Source organism: Pantherophis guttatus, chromosome 5, assembly GCF_059756535.1.
Source record: "Pantherophis guttatus breed Tessera chromosome 5, ASM5975653v1, whole genome shotgun sequence".
NCBI lineage: Eukaryota > Metazoa > Chordata > Lepidosauria > Squamata > Colubridae > Pantherophis > Pantherophis guttatus.
This window is the reverse complement of record NC_142067.1, coordinates 18,801,943-18,822,764: the sequence shown is the minus strand read 5'-3', so window position 1 is coordinate 18,822,764 and position 20,822 is coordinate 18,801,943. Positions and strand designations below refer to the sequence as shown.

At 39.0% G+C, this 20,822-nt stretch overlaps 1 protein-coding gene across 5 annotated transcripts in view; it reads right to left on the bottom strand.

Annotated features, from left to right (window-relative positions):
- Window positions 1-20,822, bottom strand: part of GRIA4 (glutamate ionotropic receptor AMPA type subunit 4) — a 281,742-nt gene that overhangs the window by 94,383 nt on the left and 166,537 nt on the right. For all 5 annotated transcript variants that reach the window (XR_015734379.1, XM_087894635.1, XM_060686217.2 and 2 more), the window contains exon 4: window positions 12,055-12,239. Coding sequence is in view for 4 of the 5 variants with exons in the window: in XM_087894635.1 (XP_087750761.1) it covers window positions 12,055-12,239 (185 nt within the window). In the remaining variant the exon portion in view is untranslated. The remainder of the gene's footprint in view (window positions 1-12,054; window positions 12,240-20,822) is intronic.

Here is a 20,822-nt window from a genome sequence, read left to right as displayed (position 1 = left end):
TTTCATACTGTCAAATGCAAAAACTATTTCTTCGCTTAGCAGACTTTTCAGGAAAGTTACCAAATGCACCCCCTTCATGGATTACTGCCTTGTCGTGGCGAAGGGGCTTGCATAGCTCAATGAAGCTATGAGCTATGCTGTGCAGGACCACCTAAGATGGACAGGTCATAGCAGAGTTCTGACAAAACATGATCCACTGGAGAAGGAAATGTAGAACTCCAGTATCTTTGCCATGAAAACCCCATGGACAGTACCAAAAGGAAAAAAGATATGATGCCGGAAGATGAGCCCCTCAGGTCGGAAGGTGTCCAATATGCTACTGGGGAAGAGCAGAGGGCTAGTACTAGTAGTGTCAGAAAGAGTGAAGTGACTGGGCCAAAGCCCAAAGGATGCTCAGCTGTGGTTGCATCTGCTGGTGAAAGGAAAGTCTGATGCTGTAAAGATTTTTTCTCCATAGGAACCTGGAATGTAAGATCCATGAATCTAGGCAAGCTGGACACAGTCAAACAAGAGATGACAAGACTGAACATTGACATCTTAGGAATCAGTGAACTAAATGGACAGGAGTAGGTGAATTTAATTCAGATGACCATGCGGGCAAGAATCCCTCAGAAGAAATGGAGTAGCCTTCATAATCAATAAAAGAGTAGGAAAAGCAATACTGGGATACAATCCCCAAAATGACAGAATGATCTCAGTTCGAATCCAAGGCAAACATTCAATATCACAGTAATCCAAGTCTATGCCCCAACCACTGATTCTGAAGAGGATGAAATTGACCAGTTCTATGAAGCCCTACAACACCTTATAGAATTAACACCAAAAAATGATCTCCTTATCATCATGGGGGATTGGAATGCTAAAGTAGGAAGCCAAAAGATAACCGGAATAACAGACAAGTTTGGCCTTGGAGTACAAAATGAAGCAGGGCACAGGCTGATAGAATTTTGTCAAGAGAATACGATGGTCATAGCAAAGGTTTTCCAACAATCCAAGAGACGACTCTACATATGGACATCACCAGATGGTCAACACAGAAATCAGATTGATTATGTGCTCTGCAGCGAAAGATGGAGCAGCTCTATACAGTCAGTAAAAACAAAACCAGGAGCTGAGTGTGGCTCAGATCATGAGCTTCTTGTTGTAAAACGCTTGCTCCTGGGGAGGAAAGCTATGGCAAATCTAGATAGCTTACTAAAAAAGCAGAGACATCACCCTGCCAACAAAAGTGCTTATAGTCAAGGCTATGGTTTTCCCAGTTGCAATGTATGGCTGTGAAAGTTGGACCATAAGAAAGGCTGAGCGCCAAAGAATTGAGGCCTTTGAACTATGGTGCTGGAGAAGACTCCTGCGAGTCCCTTGGACTGCAAGGCGATCAAACCGGTCAGTCCTAGAGGAAATCAACCCTGACTGGTTTTTAGAAGGCCAGATCCTGAAGATGAAACTCAAATATTTTGGCCACCTAATGAGAAGGAAGGACTCATTGGAGAAGAACCTAATGCTGGGAAAGATTGAGGGCAAAAGAAGAAGAGGATGACAGAGAATGAGGTGGCTGGATGGAGTCACTGAACCAGTGGGCGTGAGCTTGAATGGACTCCGGGGAAGGACAGAAAGGCCTATCCATGGGGTCGCGATGGGTCAGACATGACTTCGCAACTAACAACAACAACCAAATGCAAAAACTGTGCATTTTTTTCCTTCCAATTTCTTAGTCCTACATTTATTTAAGGGCACATTTCTCCCTTTCCACAATAAAACATAATACTAAATAATAAGCAAGCCAATAAGAACAATTTAGAACATAAAAGCTCTTAAAAGATAAAATGGATGTACATAGATGGTTGCAAAAGCAGAGTTTACAATAAGTGAGCAGGCAATGCTTGGAATAAGTGAAATCGTTTAAATGTTAAACAATTTCACTTATTCCAAGCATTGCCTACTCACTTATTGTAAACTCTGCTTTTGCAACCATCTATGTACATCCATTTTATCTTTAAACATATGTCTTTGGCAGTAGGTTTGAGAAAAAGAAAATGTGCTGAAGACAAAAGAAACAGTTACAAAATAAAGAAGTTTGACATTGATTTGACTACATTCTTTCCTTAGAATCATAGAGTTGAAAACTATCATAATGATTAGTGGGGTGGAAACTAAAACATAGAAGAATGGTTACAGGAATTGGGTATGTCTGGTCTAATGAAAAGAAGGACTAGGAGAAACATGACAGCAGTGTTCCAATATTTGAGGGGCTCCTATAAAGACGAGGGAATCAAACTATTTTTCAAAGCACCAAAAAACAAGATGAGAAACAATGGATGGAAACTAATCAAGGAGAGAAGCAACATAGAACTAAGGAGAAATATCCTGTGACAGTGACAGCAATCAACCAATGGAACAGCTTGCCTTCAGAGTTTGGGTCTGGAGGCTTTCAAAAAGAGACTGGACAACCATTTATCTGAAATGGCATAGGGCAGTGATGGCTAACCTTTTTGCCATCGCATGCCAAAAGTGGGGGGAGCGCAGGGGTGCCGCGCATGCATGTGCCCACACCCATAATTCAGTGCACCCTGCACCACCGTGCATGTGCCTGCGACTCCCCGCACTCTCCCTGCTATTGGCACGCGATGGCACAGTGGGACCGGAAGGCCCGTTTTTCGCCCTCCCCAGGCTCCAGAGCCTTTCTAGGAGCCTGGGGAGGGCAAAAACAGCCTTCTCCAACCCCCCCAGAGGCCCTCTGGAAGCCGACTTCTGGTGGGCCTGGAAGGCCCAAAAATCAGCTGGCCTGCATGTGCATGTACGCTGGAGCTGAGCTAGGGCAACGCTCGCGTGCCCACAGATATGGCTTCGTGTGCCACCTGTGGCACGCGTGCCATAGGTTTGCCATCACGGGCATAGGGTGTCCTGCTCGAGCAGGGGTTTGGACTAGAAGATCTTCCAATTCTATTATTCCATGTTCTATCTTCATGGTCAGCTACTCCAACCTCCTGTTCAGTTCAGGATCTGCTAAAGCCTTCTGGACAGATGGCTGTCCAGAAGGCTTTAGCCTATATCATTTTATGAGGCAACTTACTTCATTTGTTGACACCAATTACTGCCCAGAAAAACATCATGCTATCTAGCCCGAATCCACTTCCTGAAATTTCAACCTACTGATTCTGGCCCTGTCCTGCAAGATTACTAAGAATAAAACTATTCCTTCCTCTAAATTATCACACTTCCATCTCTATATCCAGATAGGCAGTGAAGGCACAAAAATATATATAACACATTGAAATAATGATGTGAAATTGAGTCAACAATTTAAGCAACACTGTATTCAGGCCATAAATAATTGTGTTTGACGGTTAGTTAACTGGGGAAAGTCTGAATTTACTAACAAGCTGTAGTGAAACTAAATCATCATGCATTAAATCTGTCTGATCATCATTCAATATATTGTGTGATCATCATTCAATATATCAACCAATAGCTGAACAATTTTATGAGAATTTATTAAAAAAAATAACCTTCTCAACATCTTCAGAGCCTCTATTTCTCTTTAATTTGTCTAGATACATGAAATAACATTTTTGGCTCACAATACATTAAAGTAAATACATACTAAAATAAATTAATAAAATAAAATTGTTTTCCATGCTGACATAATGTTTATTTCTGCATTATAGAGTTTCTGCTTCATTTAGAAATACTCCACATGAACTCTATTTTCCAGATTATTCACATCTTCACTAACTCTGAAAGCAATTATGACTGCCTGTTTTTTTTTTAAAAAAGAAAACCAACTGAAATCTCCAGCTCACAACATATTTTAATGAGGCAAAAAGCTCAGTATCTTGTTTAAAAAGTAGCAGCATAATAAAACAATTGACAAAACCACTAGATGGCACTCCTTTGCTGCAAGTCACATCTGGGTAGGACAAAGTTTGTCTTTAGATCTTTAACAAAAAAACAAAATTCACATACGCAACTCCTCTTCCAATCCGTAAGTATGGGATACACATTATTTATGACCTTGGGAATTAATTTAAAGGTCTTTTAAATGAAGCACGAATCCTGAGGTTGTATCAGTACACCTCTTGATTGGTGGGATAGGACACAGGCAACCTATGTTGATTTGAAAAAAAGTCATTATCTCAATTAGGGATTAATGACAGGATTTAAAATTGGATTCCCATCACACTATTTTAAATATTGGACAAAATATGCCAAAACTGCCTTAGCAGAGAATGTGGCATGTGGCAGAAGGTAGGACTGAGTTTGATAACCAAATTATATCTTCTATATCTTACTAAAAGGTAGCATTGGTAGACCGTAATGTCACACATCTGCTGACTTCATGGCATATGAAAGGCACCAACTTGATGAGTTACAGTAAAAAAAAAAAGTCAAGATGGCAGCCATGATGGTGTGATTGATGCTCTACTCATGTTTAATGTGTATTACACATAAAAACTACCCTTAATAATTAAGATGTGAATAACATCATTTAACCAAAAGAGAGAGAGAGAGAGAGAGAGAGAGAAACATTTTTTTTTAAAAAAGTGAATCTAAGAGAAAGAAGAAAACAGTAAAAATGAATGAACTTCTGACTTTGTAGAGTGATCTGGCAGAGGAAAAGTGCATGTTCAATTATGAATGAGAGAACTACAGGTGGTCTTGAACTTAATGATCACTTGAAGTTATGACAGACCTTCCCGGGGGTACTTAGAATTTGATGTGGAGGTTCTGATGCCCCCCTCCCTTATATTAATATGCTCAGCAACTGGCCTTCATTTATGGCCTTCTGCAGTGTCCCACACTTATGTGGCCACGTTTTATGACTTTTTTTTGCTGAAAACTGGCATTTACTTCCTGTTTTTGCCAAGACCAGCCCATAGCAAAAAATAAATTTCCTTAATGAATGCAGGGTTTGCTTAATGACTGCTACAAAAAAGATTGTAAAATTGGGTTGATCATATGGTTGACCTGTTTTATGACCATCATGATTTACAACCATAATGAGAAATCTCCATTATGGTCACAAGTCAAGGACTATCTGTAAAATGCATACCAGAAACAGGCATGGGCAAAATCCAGCAATTGTCAGGAATGTTCTGTTTCTACCCCCTATATCAAATTGAATTTTCTTTAAATCTCAATGGTCTGGATATGGTTTAGTCGGATAAGAAAACATGCATATATGACAATAATTGCTGCAAACGATGAGGAAGAGAGAAAAAATATTTATAATGTTCAGATTTCGGAAAACGATGGTGGCAAAGTTTCTAGGCAGAGCAAAGAACTAGAAGAAAAAGAAAAAACAGCAATTTTGAATGGGAGAAAAAAAATCTATCCTGGAACTGGGTGAAAACAGATTAAAGCAAGAGAGTGAACGGGATTAAAAATAAAAGTGACAAAATGATTTATGATGAACCCGAAAAAAGGACAGGCTGGATGGAGAATTTGAGAGATCTGCAAGGGAATGACCATGGTATATCAAAGAGTTGAACTGAAATGAATACCATTAATTTTAGTGTCTGAAAAGAATGGATAAAAAAGGATTTGCAAATGCTTTAGAGAATATTGAAAAAGGATAAGGCTGCAAGTGCAGATAATGTAACTGGACAAATGTTAAAATATGAATATGGTTCACTTGTGAAGTGACTAAAAGTCTTATTTAACATGTGCATGAAGATGGTATCTCTGGCTGGTGGTGACTGCCATTACCCCCAAACAAAGAAAAAGGTAGCAACAGTGAATGCAACAACTGTAGAGGAATTAATTTCTTGAGTGTGTTTGGCATAATTTTAAGTGAAAGGATCCAAGAGGGGGCAGTGATCAAAATTTGGGAACAGTAGAATGGCTTAATGATAGGTAAGGTGAAGGTAAAGTTTCCCCTCGCACATATATGCTAGTCATTCCCGACTCTAGGGGGTGGTGCTCATCTCTGTTTCAAAGCCAAAGAGCCAGCTCTGTCCTAAGACATCTCCGTGGTCATGTGGCTGGCATGACTAAACGCCAAAGGTGCACGGAACACTGTTACCTTCCCACCAAAGGTGGTTCCTATTTTTCTACTTGCATTTTTTACATGCTTTCGAACTCCTTGGTTGACAGAAGCTGAGACAAGTAACAGGAGCTCATCCCATTATGCAGCACTAGGGATTCGAACTGCTCAACTGAGCTTGATCGACAAGCTCAGTGTCTTAGCCACTGAGCCACCGCTTCCATAATGCTAGGTAGGGCTATATAAATGTATGAAGTTAAGGAGCCAAGTTGGTCTGGGGTTTAAAGCACCAAGCTAGAAAGTGAGAGACTGTGAGTTCTAGTTCTTAGCCATGAAAAATTGGCTGGGTGACCTTCGGCCTGTCATTCTCTCAGCCCAACTCTCTTCACAAGGTTGTTGATGTGAGGAAAATAGGAGGAGGAAGGTATGTTGAATATGTTGACCACCTTATTTGTAAAAATAATAAAGGTGGGATACAGATAAATATATAAATAAAAATGAATAATTGTATGCCTGCTGATTTAGAGGAAGTGCTTAATAAAGCGAAGAAGCTTGAATTACAGGATGACTTAGGTGAATATGGAGTTGAAGTTAGGTTGCTGAATATGATAAGAATAGCAATGGATGTAAAGTATTCAAACAAGCACAGTTTAAATATCAAATGACAATGCATAAAAGGGTTTATGGAGGCAAAGGTGGCTTTAATGTATAGCAATGGATCTGAATGGTTTGATATAAAATAAATGTAGCTGTGTTTCCTTTCATATTTCCTTATCTTATGACTTACTTCTTTTGGCTTATTATTTCTTATTCCTTTTCTGGTTTTTGCAAAATTTTGTAACATTGCTGGCCAGGAAAGAGAACGGTGTGATAGATAAGTATGAGCGTACATGAAAACACAGTGAAGACTACAAAGCTATTGGCCTTCTTAATTTGTTTCCCAGAATAAAAAGAGATTGTAAATATCCAAAATGCTTGATATTAAATCAAACTGAAAGAGAAGATGATAGCCCAGACTGAATGTTCCTTCCCTTCTACCGCATCTGAAAAGTAGATAACACTGCAATCCTATGAATTTGATGGGATTTACACCCCTTATGTAAAAGTATTGATCAATAAAGGAAATAAATGGAAAAGCAAAACCGAAGGGCACTATCATCCATTTGAAGTATGAATGAGAGTCATGTTTATCTATTTCTCATTTAAAAAAAAAAACTAATTAGCAATATCACTCTGGTTCAGTAAGTCGCTTGAAACTGTTTTATTGAATTTGGTATACCTACAGAACACAGAAACTTATTAAAAACCGTAATTAGGGATTGGTCATAAAATGGCAAATGAGAATAAATGAGAATAAATGATGGAAACTGAAGCCAAGGAAATTCTAAGAAAATATATGTGATGTCTGAGTCTGAATTAGCTGTGATTGCTGAGGAAATGGATGTAGAGAAGGACATAGGTGAACACTTACTGAAAATGTCAACTGAATGAAAAAGACAATGTTAGGAACTGCCAGGAAGAGACTGAAATTAAACTTGCCACTCATAATGTTTTTACAGAAATGTATGATGCTCCATGAAGACTGTCATCAGGCTGTACCATCCTTCAGATTTAAGAGAAGGTGTTTCAAAGCATTGGCAGTCCCTTAAGCTAATCCATCTTGATCAGAGATGCAGCTGTTTTAAAGAGCTTCTGACAGTTTCTACATAACAACCCTATGTGCCCGGAAGCAACTTTTTCACCTTCAAAGGCCAAGTCTCAAGCCCTAGAATATTCTGCTTGTCGTATTGCAAAAAGATTGTCATGCCAGCACAAAAGCTACATAAAGTCTGCAGATAATAAAAATATAGTTTGAAATAGCTTGCTTGTCCTGTTCTTATAGACTAGAACCTGGGATCATCCAAGAGTCTGCAATATTATTGAGACAAAGGGTGAAATTTCTTTTTATGCAATGCATAATTTTTTTTATTTGTGAACTCATTGCCACAAAAGGAACTGAAAGTCAGTAGTTTAGATGACTTCGAGAAAAAATATATATCTGTCAACAGGGAATGGAAGCTTCATTTTCAGATGTATTTTTGTGGTTGTTGCAGGTTGTATGCTAAGGAAGGATTAAAGCTCAAACTGCCCAAAGAACTGCTGATTCAGTTCTACAGAGGAATTATTGAGTCTGTCATCTGCACCTCCATAACTGTCTGGTTTGGCTCTGCAACCAAATAAGACAGACACAGACTTCAGAGGATAATTAGTACTGCAGAAAACAATTGCTACCAACCTGCCTTCCATTGAGGACCTGTATACTGCATAAGTCAAAAAGACGGCTGTGAAAATGTCTACAGATCCCTCACATCCTGGACATAAATTGTTTCAACTTCTATCCTCAAAACGACGCTATACAGCACTGCACACCAGAACAACTAGACACAAGGACACTTTTTTCCCAAACGCCATCACTCTGTTTAAAGACTAATTCCCACAACACTGTCAAATAAATTACTAAGACTGTATTACTATTATTCTTCTCTTCCTTACTAGTAAATATTTCTTCCCACTTATTACTATAACCATGTTGCTTATATCTTTCAATTTATATTGTTTTTATTTGTTTCCTAGTACGATTTGATAGCTTATTAGTAACCTTGACTATCACTAAGTGTTGTATCTTTTTATTTTCGATGAATGCATTTTATTCTCCAAAGACAAATTCCTTGTGTGTCCAATCACACTTGGCCAATAAAGAAGTCTATTCTAAATTATAACCATAGCAGTACAAGAAAAACACATGGAGTTGGCTGACAGCCTCCTATCCAAAGATCTTAAAATTTTGGGAAAATTCTTCACTGCTTGGAGGCTCACTCCTAGCACCAGCAACTACATGCTTAACAACAAACTAGCATACAAACAACAAACTAGCATATGAACCACAAACTAGAATATGAAGCCCCAAAAGGTCTACTTAAACAACAACTTACTCCCCTATGATCCCCATTCAAAGTACCTTGGAGTAATGTTGGAAGGGACTCTTTCCTACAAGAAACACCTAAAAAATAAAGCAGCAAAAATAAATACTAGCAGCAACATACTCAGAAATTATGTGGAACTAAATGGGAAGCTTCAGCTGCCACCCTCAGCCTTAGGGTTGATCTACTCTGCAACACAATATTGTGTCCCTGTATGGCTTAACATAGTGTTGGTGAACCTTTTCGGCACTGAGTGCCGAAACAGGAGCATGCATGCACGCATGGGGGAGCACTGAAAACTGGAAGAACATCTCCCCGGCACGCATGTATGGGAGCGCCGGAAATCAGAAGAGCAGTTCCCTGGCGCCCATGCTCACAACGGGAAGCTGAGCTTCTGGTTTCCGGCATGTGCATGCGCACCGGTCACCTGGTCTTTCTGACACACATACATGTGCGAAGACCAGCTGGCCAGCGCTCATGCTGGAAACCGGAAGCTCAGCTTCCCCGCGCGCGCATGCACATCAGGGAGCTGTTCTTCCGGTTTCCAGTGCTTCTGTGCGTGCAAAGACCAGCTGGCCAGCGCGCATGGAACCCGGAAAAGCAACGGGTGACAGCTGGCATGCCCGGAGAGATGGCTCTGTGTGCCCCTTCGGCATGCGTGCCATAGGTTCGCCATCACAGGCTTAACAGATGCCATACTAATAAGTTAGATACTAGACTCAACAACACCATGAGGATATATTAAAATCACTCCAACTTGCTAGCTTCCTGTTCTGAGCAGTATAGCACCACCAGCTTTATGAGGAATTGGAAACAGAAAAATGATGAACAACTCACTCCTACGGATGCATGTCGACCTTCCTCATTTATCAGCAGGAAGACTCAAATCCAGGAAGCCTCCAGTGGTACTTGCATAGCATCTTCCCAACAACTTTAACATCAATTCCCTATGGAATACGCCCAGTTATAGGAAGACTTATAAATGACCCTAAAAAAAGGTGCCTGAACCATGTCATCAATGGATAATTCTGAATAGGATTTGCACATCACATGGTGTCTGCTGGGACTCTCTGCATAAATATTTATTATTATTCGAATTTCTATAGAGCATAGTATCCTTTTTTTTTTTTAATTTGATTTATATGCCGCCCTTCTCCGGAGACTCAGGGCGGCTTACAATGTGCTCAGCAATAGCCTTCATCCTTTTGTATATTTATACAAAGTCAGCTTATTGCCCCCACAACTGGATCCTCAATTTACCTACCTTAGAAAGGATGGAAGGCTGAGTCAGCCTTGAGCCTTGGCGAGATTCGAACCTGCAGTAATTGCAGGCAGCTGGTCTTAATAACCAGCTTAATAACAGGGTGCCTTAGACCACTGTACTACCAAGGCTCTTTCCCTCAGTGTGACTGCGGGATCCCATGTCAAACTGTAGATCGTATTATCTGTACGGCTGTAAGTTAAGAACATATACCAGTCCAGTATCTGATTTTTTTTTTAATATAAACAATGCCATGCTCCAATAGTTACATGGCCTAGACATTGATATTTGAACATAGATCTTTTTGACAATTTATATTTTATTGAGTTCTACTAATCTAGTTGAAATGCTAATTTATATTGATAGTCCATGTATATGCCATATGTTAAATAAATAAATAAACCCTTACATGCTTTCTTGAAACATCAGACTGAAAATGTAATATGGGATTATATTGACCCTCAGCCTGTACTGTTTCAGCAGTACAGGCAAGGTCAGAATCACTATGTTCCTTCTCTCTTCCCAATCCCTGTTGTGTCTTTTAAATTATTAACTAAAGGAAAAATTAGTTTTATTATTTTTTGTAAGCTGCTCTGGGAATCTTTTTAGAGGAAGACATGATAAAAATAATTTGAATGAATGAATAAATGGAGTTTATATGCCTTTCCCAATGTTTGTGTTTCATAACAAACAAACCATAGAGATTGTGATATGTTGCAGTTAGCATACACAAAGTGAAGATTCACTGGTTATTGATTAATGAAGAATACTTAGGAAAAAGTGTTGCAAACAAATAATGAAGAAGATGCATTTTTAACCGTGCGTGCATGTGTGTATGTGTATATGTATGTATATCTGGTGCCTTTAAGTCTGTGTTCACTCCTAGTCTGCCTGCAGTTTTCTTGGCAAGATTTTGGAACTAATTTGCCATTGCCTCCTTTCTAGGGCTGGGAGAGAATGGCTGACCCAACATCACCCAAATGGCTTTGTATCAACACGACTGGAACTCAAAGTCTTCTGATTTCTAATGTGGTGAACCAAAATGGCTCTGTAATAAAAATAATAGCGATTGGACAGCAATTTGTCTGACATTGTATAGGATCTCTTGCTGAGAACCTCCCATTCTACTCTCTTATTCTGTATGATTGTATGTCTGCCCTGATTTAACAATCCTATAATTTCATATTGCATATTTCAATGGGACCATTAGCATATCTGCCCACTACTATCTTCCAAACTATAGCTACAGTATGGCAATCTGTTCTGTCAATAAATTAGTGTTGCAGTACGATTTATTAGTGATGCTGATTTCTATCTTCATTGGAAGTAAATATTGGTGCTTTCCTTATTGTATCCTCCAAAGAAAAGCCAAACTTTCAGTGGCAATAGCAGATGCATTTCTTTAACCAGATTTCAAGTGTATTGACTGAATAAATGTATGTTTCTCTGGAAGTTAAAATCTTAATGTTAATAAATGTGTTTGTGTGAGTGAGAGAGATTTATCAAAAGAGTTTTTGAAGGGAGTCTCTCTGAAGACTCCTTTGTTTGAAGAATTGTGTCCCTTCTTTATATGTGACTAATATTCATCCACATCTAAGGCAATAAGTCTTTCACCATTATATTTCATTAAGTCCTAGAATATGCTGCCTCCTGGGTGAATCTGAACAGTGTTTTATTGGAATTTCCCATTTATAGTAAAAATGGAGGCAATTATTGATACTAATTAGCAGATTATGTATAAAATGAGAAGAGATGAGAAAAATGCCCTCTTGACAGACAGGAAAGAATAAAAGACCGAAAAGAGAGTCCACTTCTAAAGCAACGCTGATGTGTGGCATTAAAAGCATTACCTGTTCTAAGAGATTTTGAAGCCTCTCTATTTCGCAATCTATTACGAATTTCTTTTCTTGTCTTCGGTCCAAATCTTCTAAAAGCTGCCTGTAACTTGCATCGTTAAAATTCTCCACACATATGGCGCTAACTTGCCAGCTTTTTTCTCCTGCTGTTTCCATAATAGCTTGAAGTATTGAGTAACCTAAAAGAAAATGAAACAATACACTAAATGACGTAGTCCTTGCATTTTGTGAATCACAAGACTATTTAATCAATATCCCTTTTCTTATAATGTTGGCAAGTAGTTAAAATTTATAGTCATTAACCAGACTGTGGTTTCTCTTCTCTCCCTACTACACCCATGCACACTCACACACAAACACACAACCCTGTCAATTGTTTAAATATTGTTCAGTTTATTAAATATGCAATACTAGATAAGGTAGGCTTTTGATTTGAATAGGAGCGGATTAAGATCAAGGGTCCAGACTGTTTCACAAATCTTGCTTGCTGATGTGAACTGAAGCCCAAAATATCTGATGGATACTAAGCTGTTCAGCCTCAATTCTAGGTAATGCTTACTGTAGCATATAAATCAACATACTCATACTTATCAACTATGCAAACAAAGGTCTTCAGAAAGATCATTTCCTAATCTCTGGATATTGTTTAACTTTTCTTTCTTTCTTTCTTTCTTTCTTTCTTTCTTTCTTTCTTTCTTTCTTTCTTTCTTTCTTTCTTTCTTTCTTTCTTTCTTTCCTTCTTTCCTTCCTTCCTTCCTTCCTTCCTTCCTTCCTTCCTTCCATCCATCCATCCATCCATCCATCTGTTTCTGTGCAATGGTCTGCTGCTGCAGTATTGAAAGCGTGTATCTTAAACTTATTAATTAATCTGTTACTCAACTGGTAATGCAAGTAAATTAAAATCTTTCACCAATATACAAGCATATATCATCTGAGAAAAAAAAAAGTTGCCATAAAATATGCTTCTATATACCGTGTTTTCCCGAAAATAAGACCCTATCTTAAATTTTTTTGAACTCCAAAATAAGTGCTTGGCCTTATTTTTGGGGAGGTCTTATTATTTTGGGGCACGTGGAGCAAGACGGGGCTCCTCTTGCTGTCTTACCTGATTTCCAGCTCTGCATTTAAATGTTTTCGGGGAGGGCTTATTTTTGGAGGGAGGCTTATTTTAGCGCATGCGCTCTAAAGCCTGATTGGCCTTTTTATCAGGGGATGTCGTATTTTCGAGAAAATAGGGTACCTCTTCATTCATCCACCCACTTATTGTCATGAGTAAATTCATTGCGTTAGGCAGGCAAGATGGTAGTCTTAAGCCTTATTGGTATCTTTTTCCATTTATAATTTGCATTATTGTTGTTTCACAAATTTGTTAGATAGGACAGGTGAACAGGGTCATAATTTTTTTTTTCATATATTTGGTCGAAATGTATCTCCCTTAAAGATAATAAAGGATGAAAAATAAGTTGAAAATAAAAAAAACCTCCGCCAAAATAGTTGAGTTAAATTGTCACTTGCTTTCAAGGAACCTTCTATTCAACATAGAGTCTTTCGTGTTTACTTTACCTGACGTAAATTCCTTGACAAAAAGAATGATTTATTCTTTTGGGGTTTTTAGTTTTCAAAATTTTATTAGTTTGTCAGAATATAAAATACAAAAAAAATTAATAATGAAAATAATGGGACAATGCGTATTTCTACCCTTAAAAAAAGTACCAGCAAATTATCTGTATCTTTTACATCTGGACACATCATAGGAATCTAGGACACACAGATTTTTGTCAGGGAATTCATGACTGACAGAGATAGTAACAAAGTCAGCCAATGAATAGGCATAAGAATAAGTCAACCAATGAGGACTGTTTGGAAACTGAAACTGGAAGGAGCCTAGATTAACTGCCCTGTATAGAGGAAGTTCTCTTTGTCTGTATTAAGCTCTGAGCTCTGAAGCTGCAAACTAGTCGGCTCTCTGAATTGAAACTGAAACTCATCTCTGCTGTTCTCTCCCCTGCCTGTGCTTTTTGTTTGTAACTCTCTTTCAAGTTGGAAGAATCTACTGTTGGTATTGTATGTGTTATTATGTATATAAAGAGAAGTGAATGAATCCTGCTGAATCAGTTATCGGTGTCTGCTTTCCGGATGTGATTTCTGCAACAAACTCTGATAATTTTATTTTCCATTAAGTCCTTTGCTCAACTCATGATGACTACTTGAACCCATTCATGTTGTTTTCTTGACAGCAATAAAGAAGTGTTCTGCTTCTACCTTCTTTTGGATTTTTTTTTTTTTACATCTCAATGATCTAGCCATTTTTTTAAAAAAAAGAATCCCATTTTTAAGTGTTCAAGGGCTGGAAAAATAGTGATTTGTTTTCATAAAGTCTGAATGGTCGAAGCATTTCTTAATGTCTTTAACTTATTTATTAATTAAATTAAATTAATTAAATTTCTATACTGCCCTTCTCCAAATAGGACTCAGGGCGGTGCACAGCCTAAGTAAAAACAGAGCATACAAAATTTAAAAACAGTATTAAAATAATTAAATATTTTGGCCGTAAATTAAAACAACCCAATTTAAAATCAATTTAAAATTTAGCTCAAGCCAGCCCAACTTGTATCAACAGCACTGGCAGACTTGTCAGATATTCAGCAGTTATAAAACAAAGCAGCTTTTTAAAAAGTTAGAATTTGATGTTCTGGAAGGTAGAACCTATGACTGGAGTCCCAGAAAATCAGAATTTGGCTGAACTTCAGAGGAATCCATCTAATGGCAAGAACAGTTAAGCATTGCCTTAGGTCATAAACTATTCAATTTAAATTACTTGTTGGACTGCCATATCGAAGAGCCGTGGTGGCACAGTGATTAGAAAGGAGTATTGCAGGCTAATTCTGCTGACTGCCAGCAGTTCGATTCTCACTGGCTCAAAGTTGACACAGCTTTCCATCCTGGACCCAGATTGTTGAGGGTAATATGCTGATTCTGTAAACCGCTTAAGAGATGGCTCTAAAGTACTGTGAAGTGGTATATAAGTCTAAGTGCTATTGCTATATAAGTCTGGTAAATAAAGTTAAATAATGAATTCTATTCCATTACAATATTATAGCACATTCTCATTGCAGAACTCACTGCAATGAGTGAGAAGAAATGGATAGATAATCTCACATGTACATTTCTATGAAAAACTTGTGTGACGATGTATGAGATTTGGGGGGGGGTTTCTTAAAAAAATCTATTAAAGTCTACTATCTTCAGTTTATTAAGAAATGAACAAGGGTGAACACTGTTAATATAATGGTTTACTCACACGTTTTAGATTATTAGATGAAAATGGATTAAGAGATTAGGATATACATACATGAACAATTCTTAGTTCTGACCTGACCAACATTGCATCAGCCTAGATCAGGGGTGGGCAAATGTGGCCCTTTTACAACCTGTGAACTTCAACTCCCTGAGACAGCTTGGCTGTCTCAGGAATTCTGGAAATTTAAGTCCACAGGTTGTAAAAGGGCCACATTTTCCCACCCCTGGCCTAGATGACACATACAGGTAAAACAGCTTAGCCTTATTTACTGATTCTTGAGCAGATATGAACCTTAGATTACCAGTTAGTTAGTATATATATCCTTTGTAAATAATTTTAACAGGTAAAACAAATATTTCAGCCATCAAGGTTAATTTTTAAACTGGAATCAGCTTTCTTGGTTTTTTTTTTCCCTTCTGAGAAAGAACAAAGAATTATTTTTAAATTACTGCACAATTATTCAATTCTTTCCAAGTTGCATAGTCTTTTTCAATGGGCCTGTGTGCAATTATCTTTTCCAATTTTTCCTATGTCCTTTTCCAAATAACATATTCTTACATCTCGTTTCCCCATCTCTCCCATTTATAGCTTCCTATTTAAAAGCACATTAGGATTTTATATACATGACTCACTTAAGCTGATAACACTGGCTGGGTTTTTGATAGCAACCCTTTCAGTTAATCCTTTGCTTCAGATTGAACAGAATAAGAATATGACTCAGAATAAAATAGCCCTTTTGTTTAACTGAAAGATGAAATTAACTACTAATATCAAATGTAGAGAAGCAGAATATTAAATATTGAAATAGAAGACCCATTTGTTTTATCTTAAGTTTTTGGTGATACAAATATCAATAAAGATGCCATTTCCAAGAAACAATATAACTGGGACTATTATACGAAATATCGCCAAATGAATCGTATTGATTAATGGAAAGTGCTTTGGTGATGGATATAGCTTAGCGCTAAGTAACACATATTAATTATATAATTATAATTGAGGTGCGGTGGCACAGTGGTTAGAGTGCAGTACTGCAGGCTACTACTGCTGACTGCTGGCTGCCTGAAATCTGGCAGTTCAAATCTCACCAGGTTCAAGATTGACTCAGCCTTCCATCCTTCCGAGGTGGGTAAAATGAGGACCCAGATTGTTTGGAGGCAATATGTTGACTCTGTAAAACCGCTTAGAGAGGTCTGTAAAGCACTGTAAAACGGTATATAAGTCTAAGTGCTAAGTGCTATTGCTATATGAATTCAAGCATTTCCATTCGTAACTTACCAGCATAGGAACGTTATGCAAACTAATATTAGTTTATTAGAACGTGACAAACAAGCTTTAATTTTTTTCCTCCACTATAGCCTTCATCTGGATTATCCCGCAGAGTCAGTGCTAAAAATTTGCAAAATTGAAAAAAAGCCCAATCTATTACTGGGGAACTTTTCCTCCCATGGTTCACAGTCTAGAACAGGAACTTCATTTTGCATTGGGCCTCAAATGAGAAACCATGTAGTATGGTTTCAAATGTAATATGATGCATTTTTATGTACGCATGCCTTAAATCAGCCTTGATTCCTGAACAATCTATTGGCAAGATTTTTAGAAGCGATCATTGTCACTGCCTTTTCCCGGGGCTGAGAACTAAAACTAGACTAAAACTCAGAGTCTCCTGGTGCCTTAACCACTTCACCAAACTGGCTCCTGTCAGATGCTTTGAAGGCATTGAAAATGGTTTGGCACTAACCGGCCACCTTCCAGATCTTTATAGGGACATGCAGTGCTTTGAATGTGAAAGGGGGCATATAGTACTAAATATGTAGCATGTCTATCTTTTTAAAATACATACATCATTTTCTAGAACAGAGGTCTTCAAACTTGGCAGCTTTAAGACTTGTGAACTTCAACTCAACCAAGAGCCTTGGTAGTACAGTGGTTTAATACACCCTGTTATTAACACAGCTGCCTGCAATTTCTGCAGGTTCAAATCTCGCCAAGGCTCAAGGTTGACTCAGCCTTCCATCCTTTCTAAGGTAGGTTAAATGAGGACCCAGTTTGTGGGGGCAATAAGCTGACTTTGTATAAATATACAAAAGTATGAAGGCTATTGCTTAACGCACTGTAAGCCGCCCTGAGTCTCCGGAGAAGGGCGGCATATAAATCAAATTAAAAAAAAAAAAAACTCCCAGAATTCTCTAGCCAGCTATGCTATGCTGGCTGGAGAATTGTGGGAGCTGAAGTCCACAAGTCTTAAAGCTGCCAAGTTTGAGGACCCCTGTTCTAGAATCACACTGTGACCACAGGTGACAGCTGGGAAGAGATACAACTGCTTTAAAGAGCTGCAGTTAAGTGAAATATGAGTGTTCCGGTGCTCTGAACACCCATTTTTCCTTCCGATCCATGATGCTCTACAGCCACACCTTTTCTATTATGAGATATAAACTTGCAGCTTTTGTATTATATTCATAACACAAAATTGATCCCAGGACAAAACATGGCAAGTGCGAATTAATAAAAGTCATTGCTATTTTTCTGTTACAATTCACACATGATCATGTCAAATTCTATTAATGATTTGTAGGTCTCTGTTTTGGGATTTCAACATTGGAGGGCCATTTGTTGCTATTTAACATTTGGGATTATTTCTTTCATACACATACACTCCTTTCATATTAAATAAAATGAGTTTGGAGTAAACGTTGAATCAAAGTTTGTAAATTACTCATGAAGGTCTATCAATACTGTCTTTTAAATTACTGTGTTGTGGCCTGTTGGTCGCCGGTCCCTCCAGCAGCCGAATCAGAGGAGGAGGAGGCTTGGGAGTCAGGGTCAGGATCAAGAAAACCTGAGAGCTCCAAGGGGGAAGAGGGACTGGAGCTGGCAGAGAGAGAGACAGAGGTGGAGTCTGGGCCCTCTGTCAGCACTCAGATGGAGAGTCAACAGCCCCCAGGATTGGAGGTGGCTGATGAGGAAGAAGAGGAACAGCTGGGTCCAATGCCTGAGGTGCAGATGCGCAGAAGGCAGAGGAGAGGAGAGCAGTGGAAATCAGTGGGCCGATCCTTGGGAAGGAAGAGCCACTGCTGCTAGCGAAACCCCACCCTAGCTATGGGGATAAAAGGCAGGGGGCGGAGATGAATAGATGTGGCAGACAACTATTCATCTTCTGGCTAGCCGGACTTGTTAACCTGCTTTGAGAAAGAAACTTTTTGCCGGGGCTGCCAGCATTTCTAATAAAGGAATCTTTGAATTAACTTCAGGGGGGTTTGTCATGTTGGGGAGCTGGGTCAGAACTCTGCCTCACATGGACCCAGATGGTTGGTATCAACAGCAGGAATTGGGAGAAATATGAAGAGAGGATTAGTGATGTGGGATAGAACTTCTTTATACAATGGCCTAATCCTTTCTTATAGATGGCAGCAATAGGTACTAACTGACTAATAGGTACTAACTGACGTTTGGTTTTTCCTGTGCTAACAATGCTGAAGATCACTGCAACCATAGGATCTCATACAAACTACAGTGATAAAAGAAATGCCCAAAACCGGTATGAATAGCACAAACCTCAGCCTTTGTTACCTGTGGCCCCATATCATGTAGTGCAGGGGTATCAAATTTGATGCCATTGCGGGCCATATCAGGATTTTGTTTGCCCTTCAGGGCTGGGGTGGGCGTGGCCTGGTGTCATGACCGACTGAATGAGCGTGGCCGGGGCAGCCTGGGGTAGCACAGGCTGGTCCCTCGCCATTTCTGGGACAGCCCCATGAGACAACTCTGGGTCTATCGTGGGCCAAATCCGGCCCACGTGTTTGACATGTCTAATGTAGTTCATATTACAGTAAACTTGTGCTCTCTTACTCTCATTGTGCAGTAATCACATATTGTACAAGATACAAAGGTTTTCAATGGAAGAGAATGTTTGCAGTGAGGATTGAACTGTGGGGTCCTTGGTGCTCTCTGAAGTTGGTTGTTTTCTTGCAGATGTTTCATTACACAACTATGTAACATCATCAGTGCTAAAGTGGAGTTCGGTTTGCTCCCATTTTATAGACTGGTGCCGTGATGGCGAACCTATGGCATGCATGCCAGAGATGGCAGACACAGCCCTCTCTGTGGGCATGCATGCCGTCGCCAGCTGCTCTTTTGGTTTCTGGCACGTGCATGCCTGAAGACCAGCTGGCTGGTGTGCATGTGCATGCTGGAAATCAAAAGTGCAGCTGGCGACTGCGTGACGGCCAGCTGGTTTTCACATGCGCCGGAGAACCGGAAACCTGAACACCAGGTGGTCTTCCAGTTTCCGGCACTCCAGCGTGTGCGCATACGTGCGTGTGCGTTCCGCTTTGGGCACTCGGTGCCAAAAAGGTTCGCCATCACTGGACTAGTGGCTTGCCCTGTATATAAAAACTCTACCCTATGAGTATTTCTGGCAGTGGTCTTGGTGATTCCTTAACTAGGAATCCTTGCTTACAGTGAACTGACAATAAAGAAGTCTGACCGAGACACAATCTGTTTGCAATAAGAGTCTGACAAATATTTATACAGAAGTTATAAATGGCAATATAGCTTTTGCTTTACCCAACATGTTTTTCATTCATATCCAGAAGGAACTTTAGAAGCATTCTGTGCTATAAAGATGTTCCATTTAACTAGTCTGACTAATAAGGATTGACAAGGTTTATCTTACCGCTGTGAATTTTATCTAGACCTCTTATAAAGCCACTTAAGCTATCCACTGCTACACTTAATTGTCACAACGAATTCTCTAAAATAATTATGTACCCCTTGAAGAAAGGCTTGCTTTCAAATATACTGCTGTTTAATTTTAGATGTCCTTCCACTTGGAGAGGAAGAGGTAAAAATATTCCTCTACATCAGATTTAACTCATAAATCTATTTTGGAATCTAGGGACATAATCCAGCTCTGCCAACCATTTAAGCTAGAGCAGGACCCAAGGTCATTCAGGTGGCTTCCATATCTAAGGTGAGATTGAAATGCATGGTCACTGGTCTGTTGCCTTAACCACTACACCAAACTGGGTCTCAGTTTAGAACTTACTGGAGTGTAAGTAAAGAGGAATGTTTTGCTTCAGCTCAATTTATGATTATTCAGAATATTTAAGCCACCTCTCCAATTTCATATTGCTTACTGGACAAAAGGGGGAAAAAACCTTCAATAGCAATCATATATTTAATTAATTTTTAAACTTTAATTTTATTTCTGTTTATTTATTTTTTCAATCATAGATATATTGCTCAGTTTGGAAGCCCTGGCTTGCAGTAAGGACCATGCCCCTATGCTCAACTCCTCCTCCTCCTCCTCCTCCTCCTCCTCCTCTTCCTCTTCCCCTCCTCCTCCTTCTCCTCCTTTTTCCTAGCTTATTCCCACAGGTGCAGGGTCCAATTTATGCTCATAGTGATTTCCTTATGTATAACTTAAGAGCAAGCATTTATGCATCACATATTAACATGA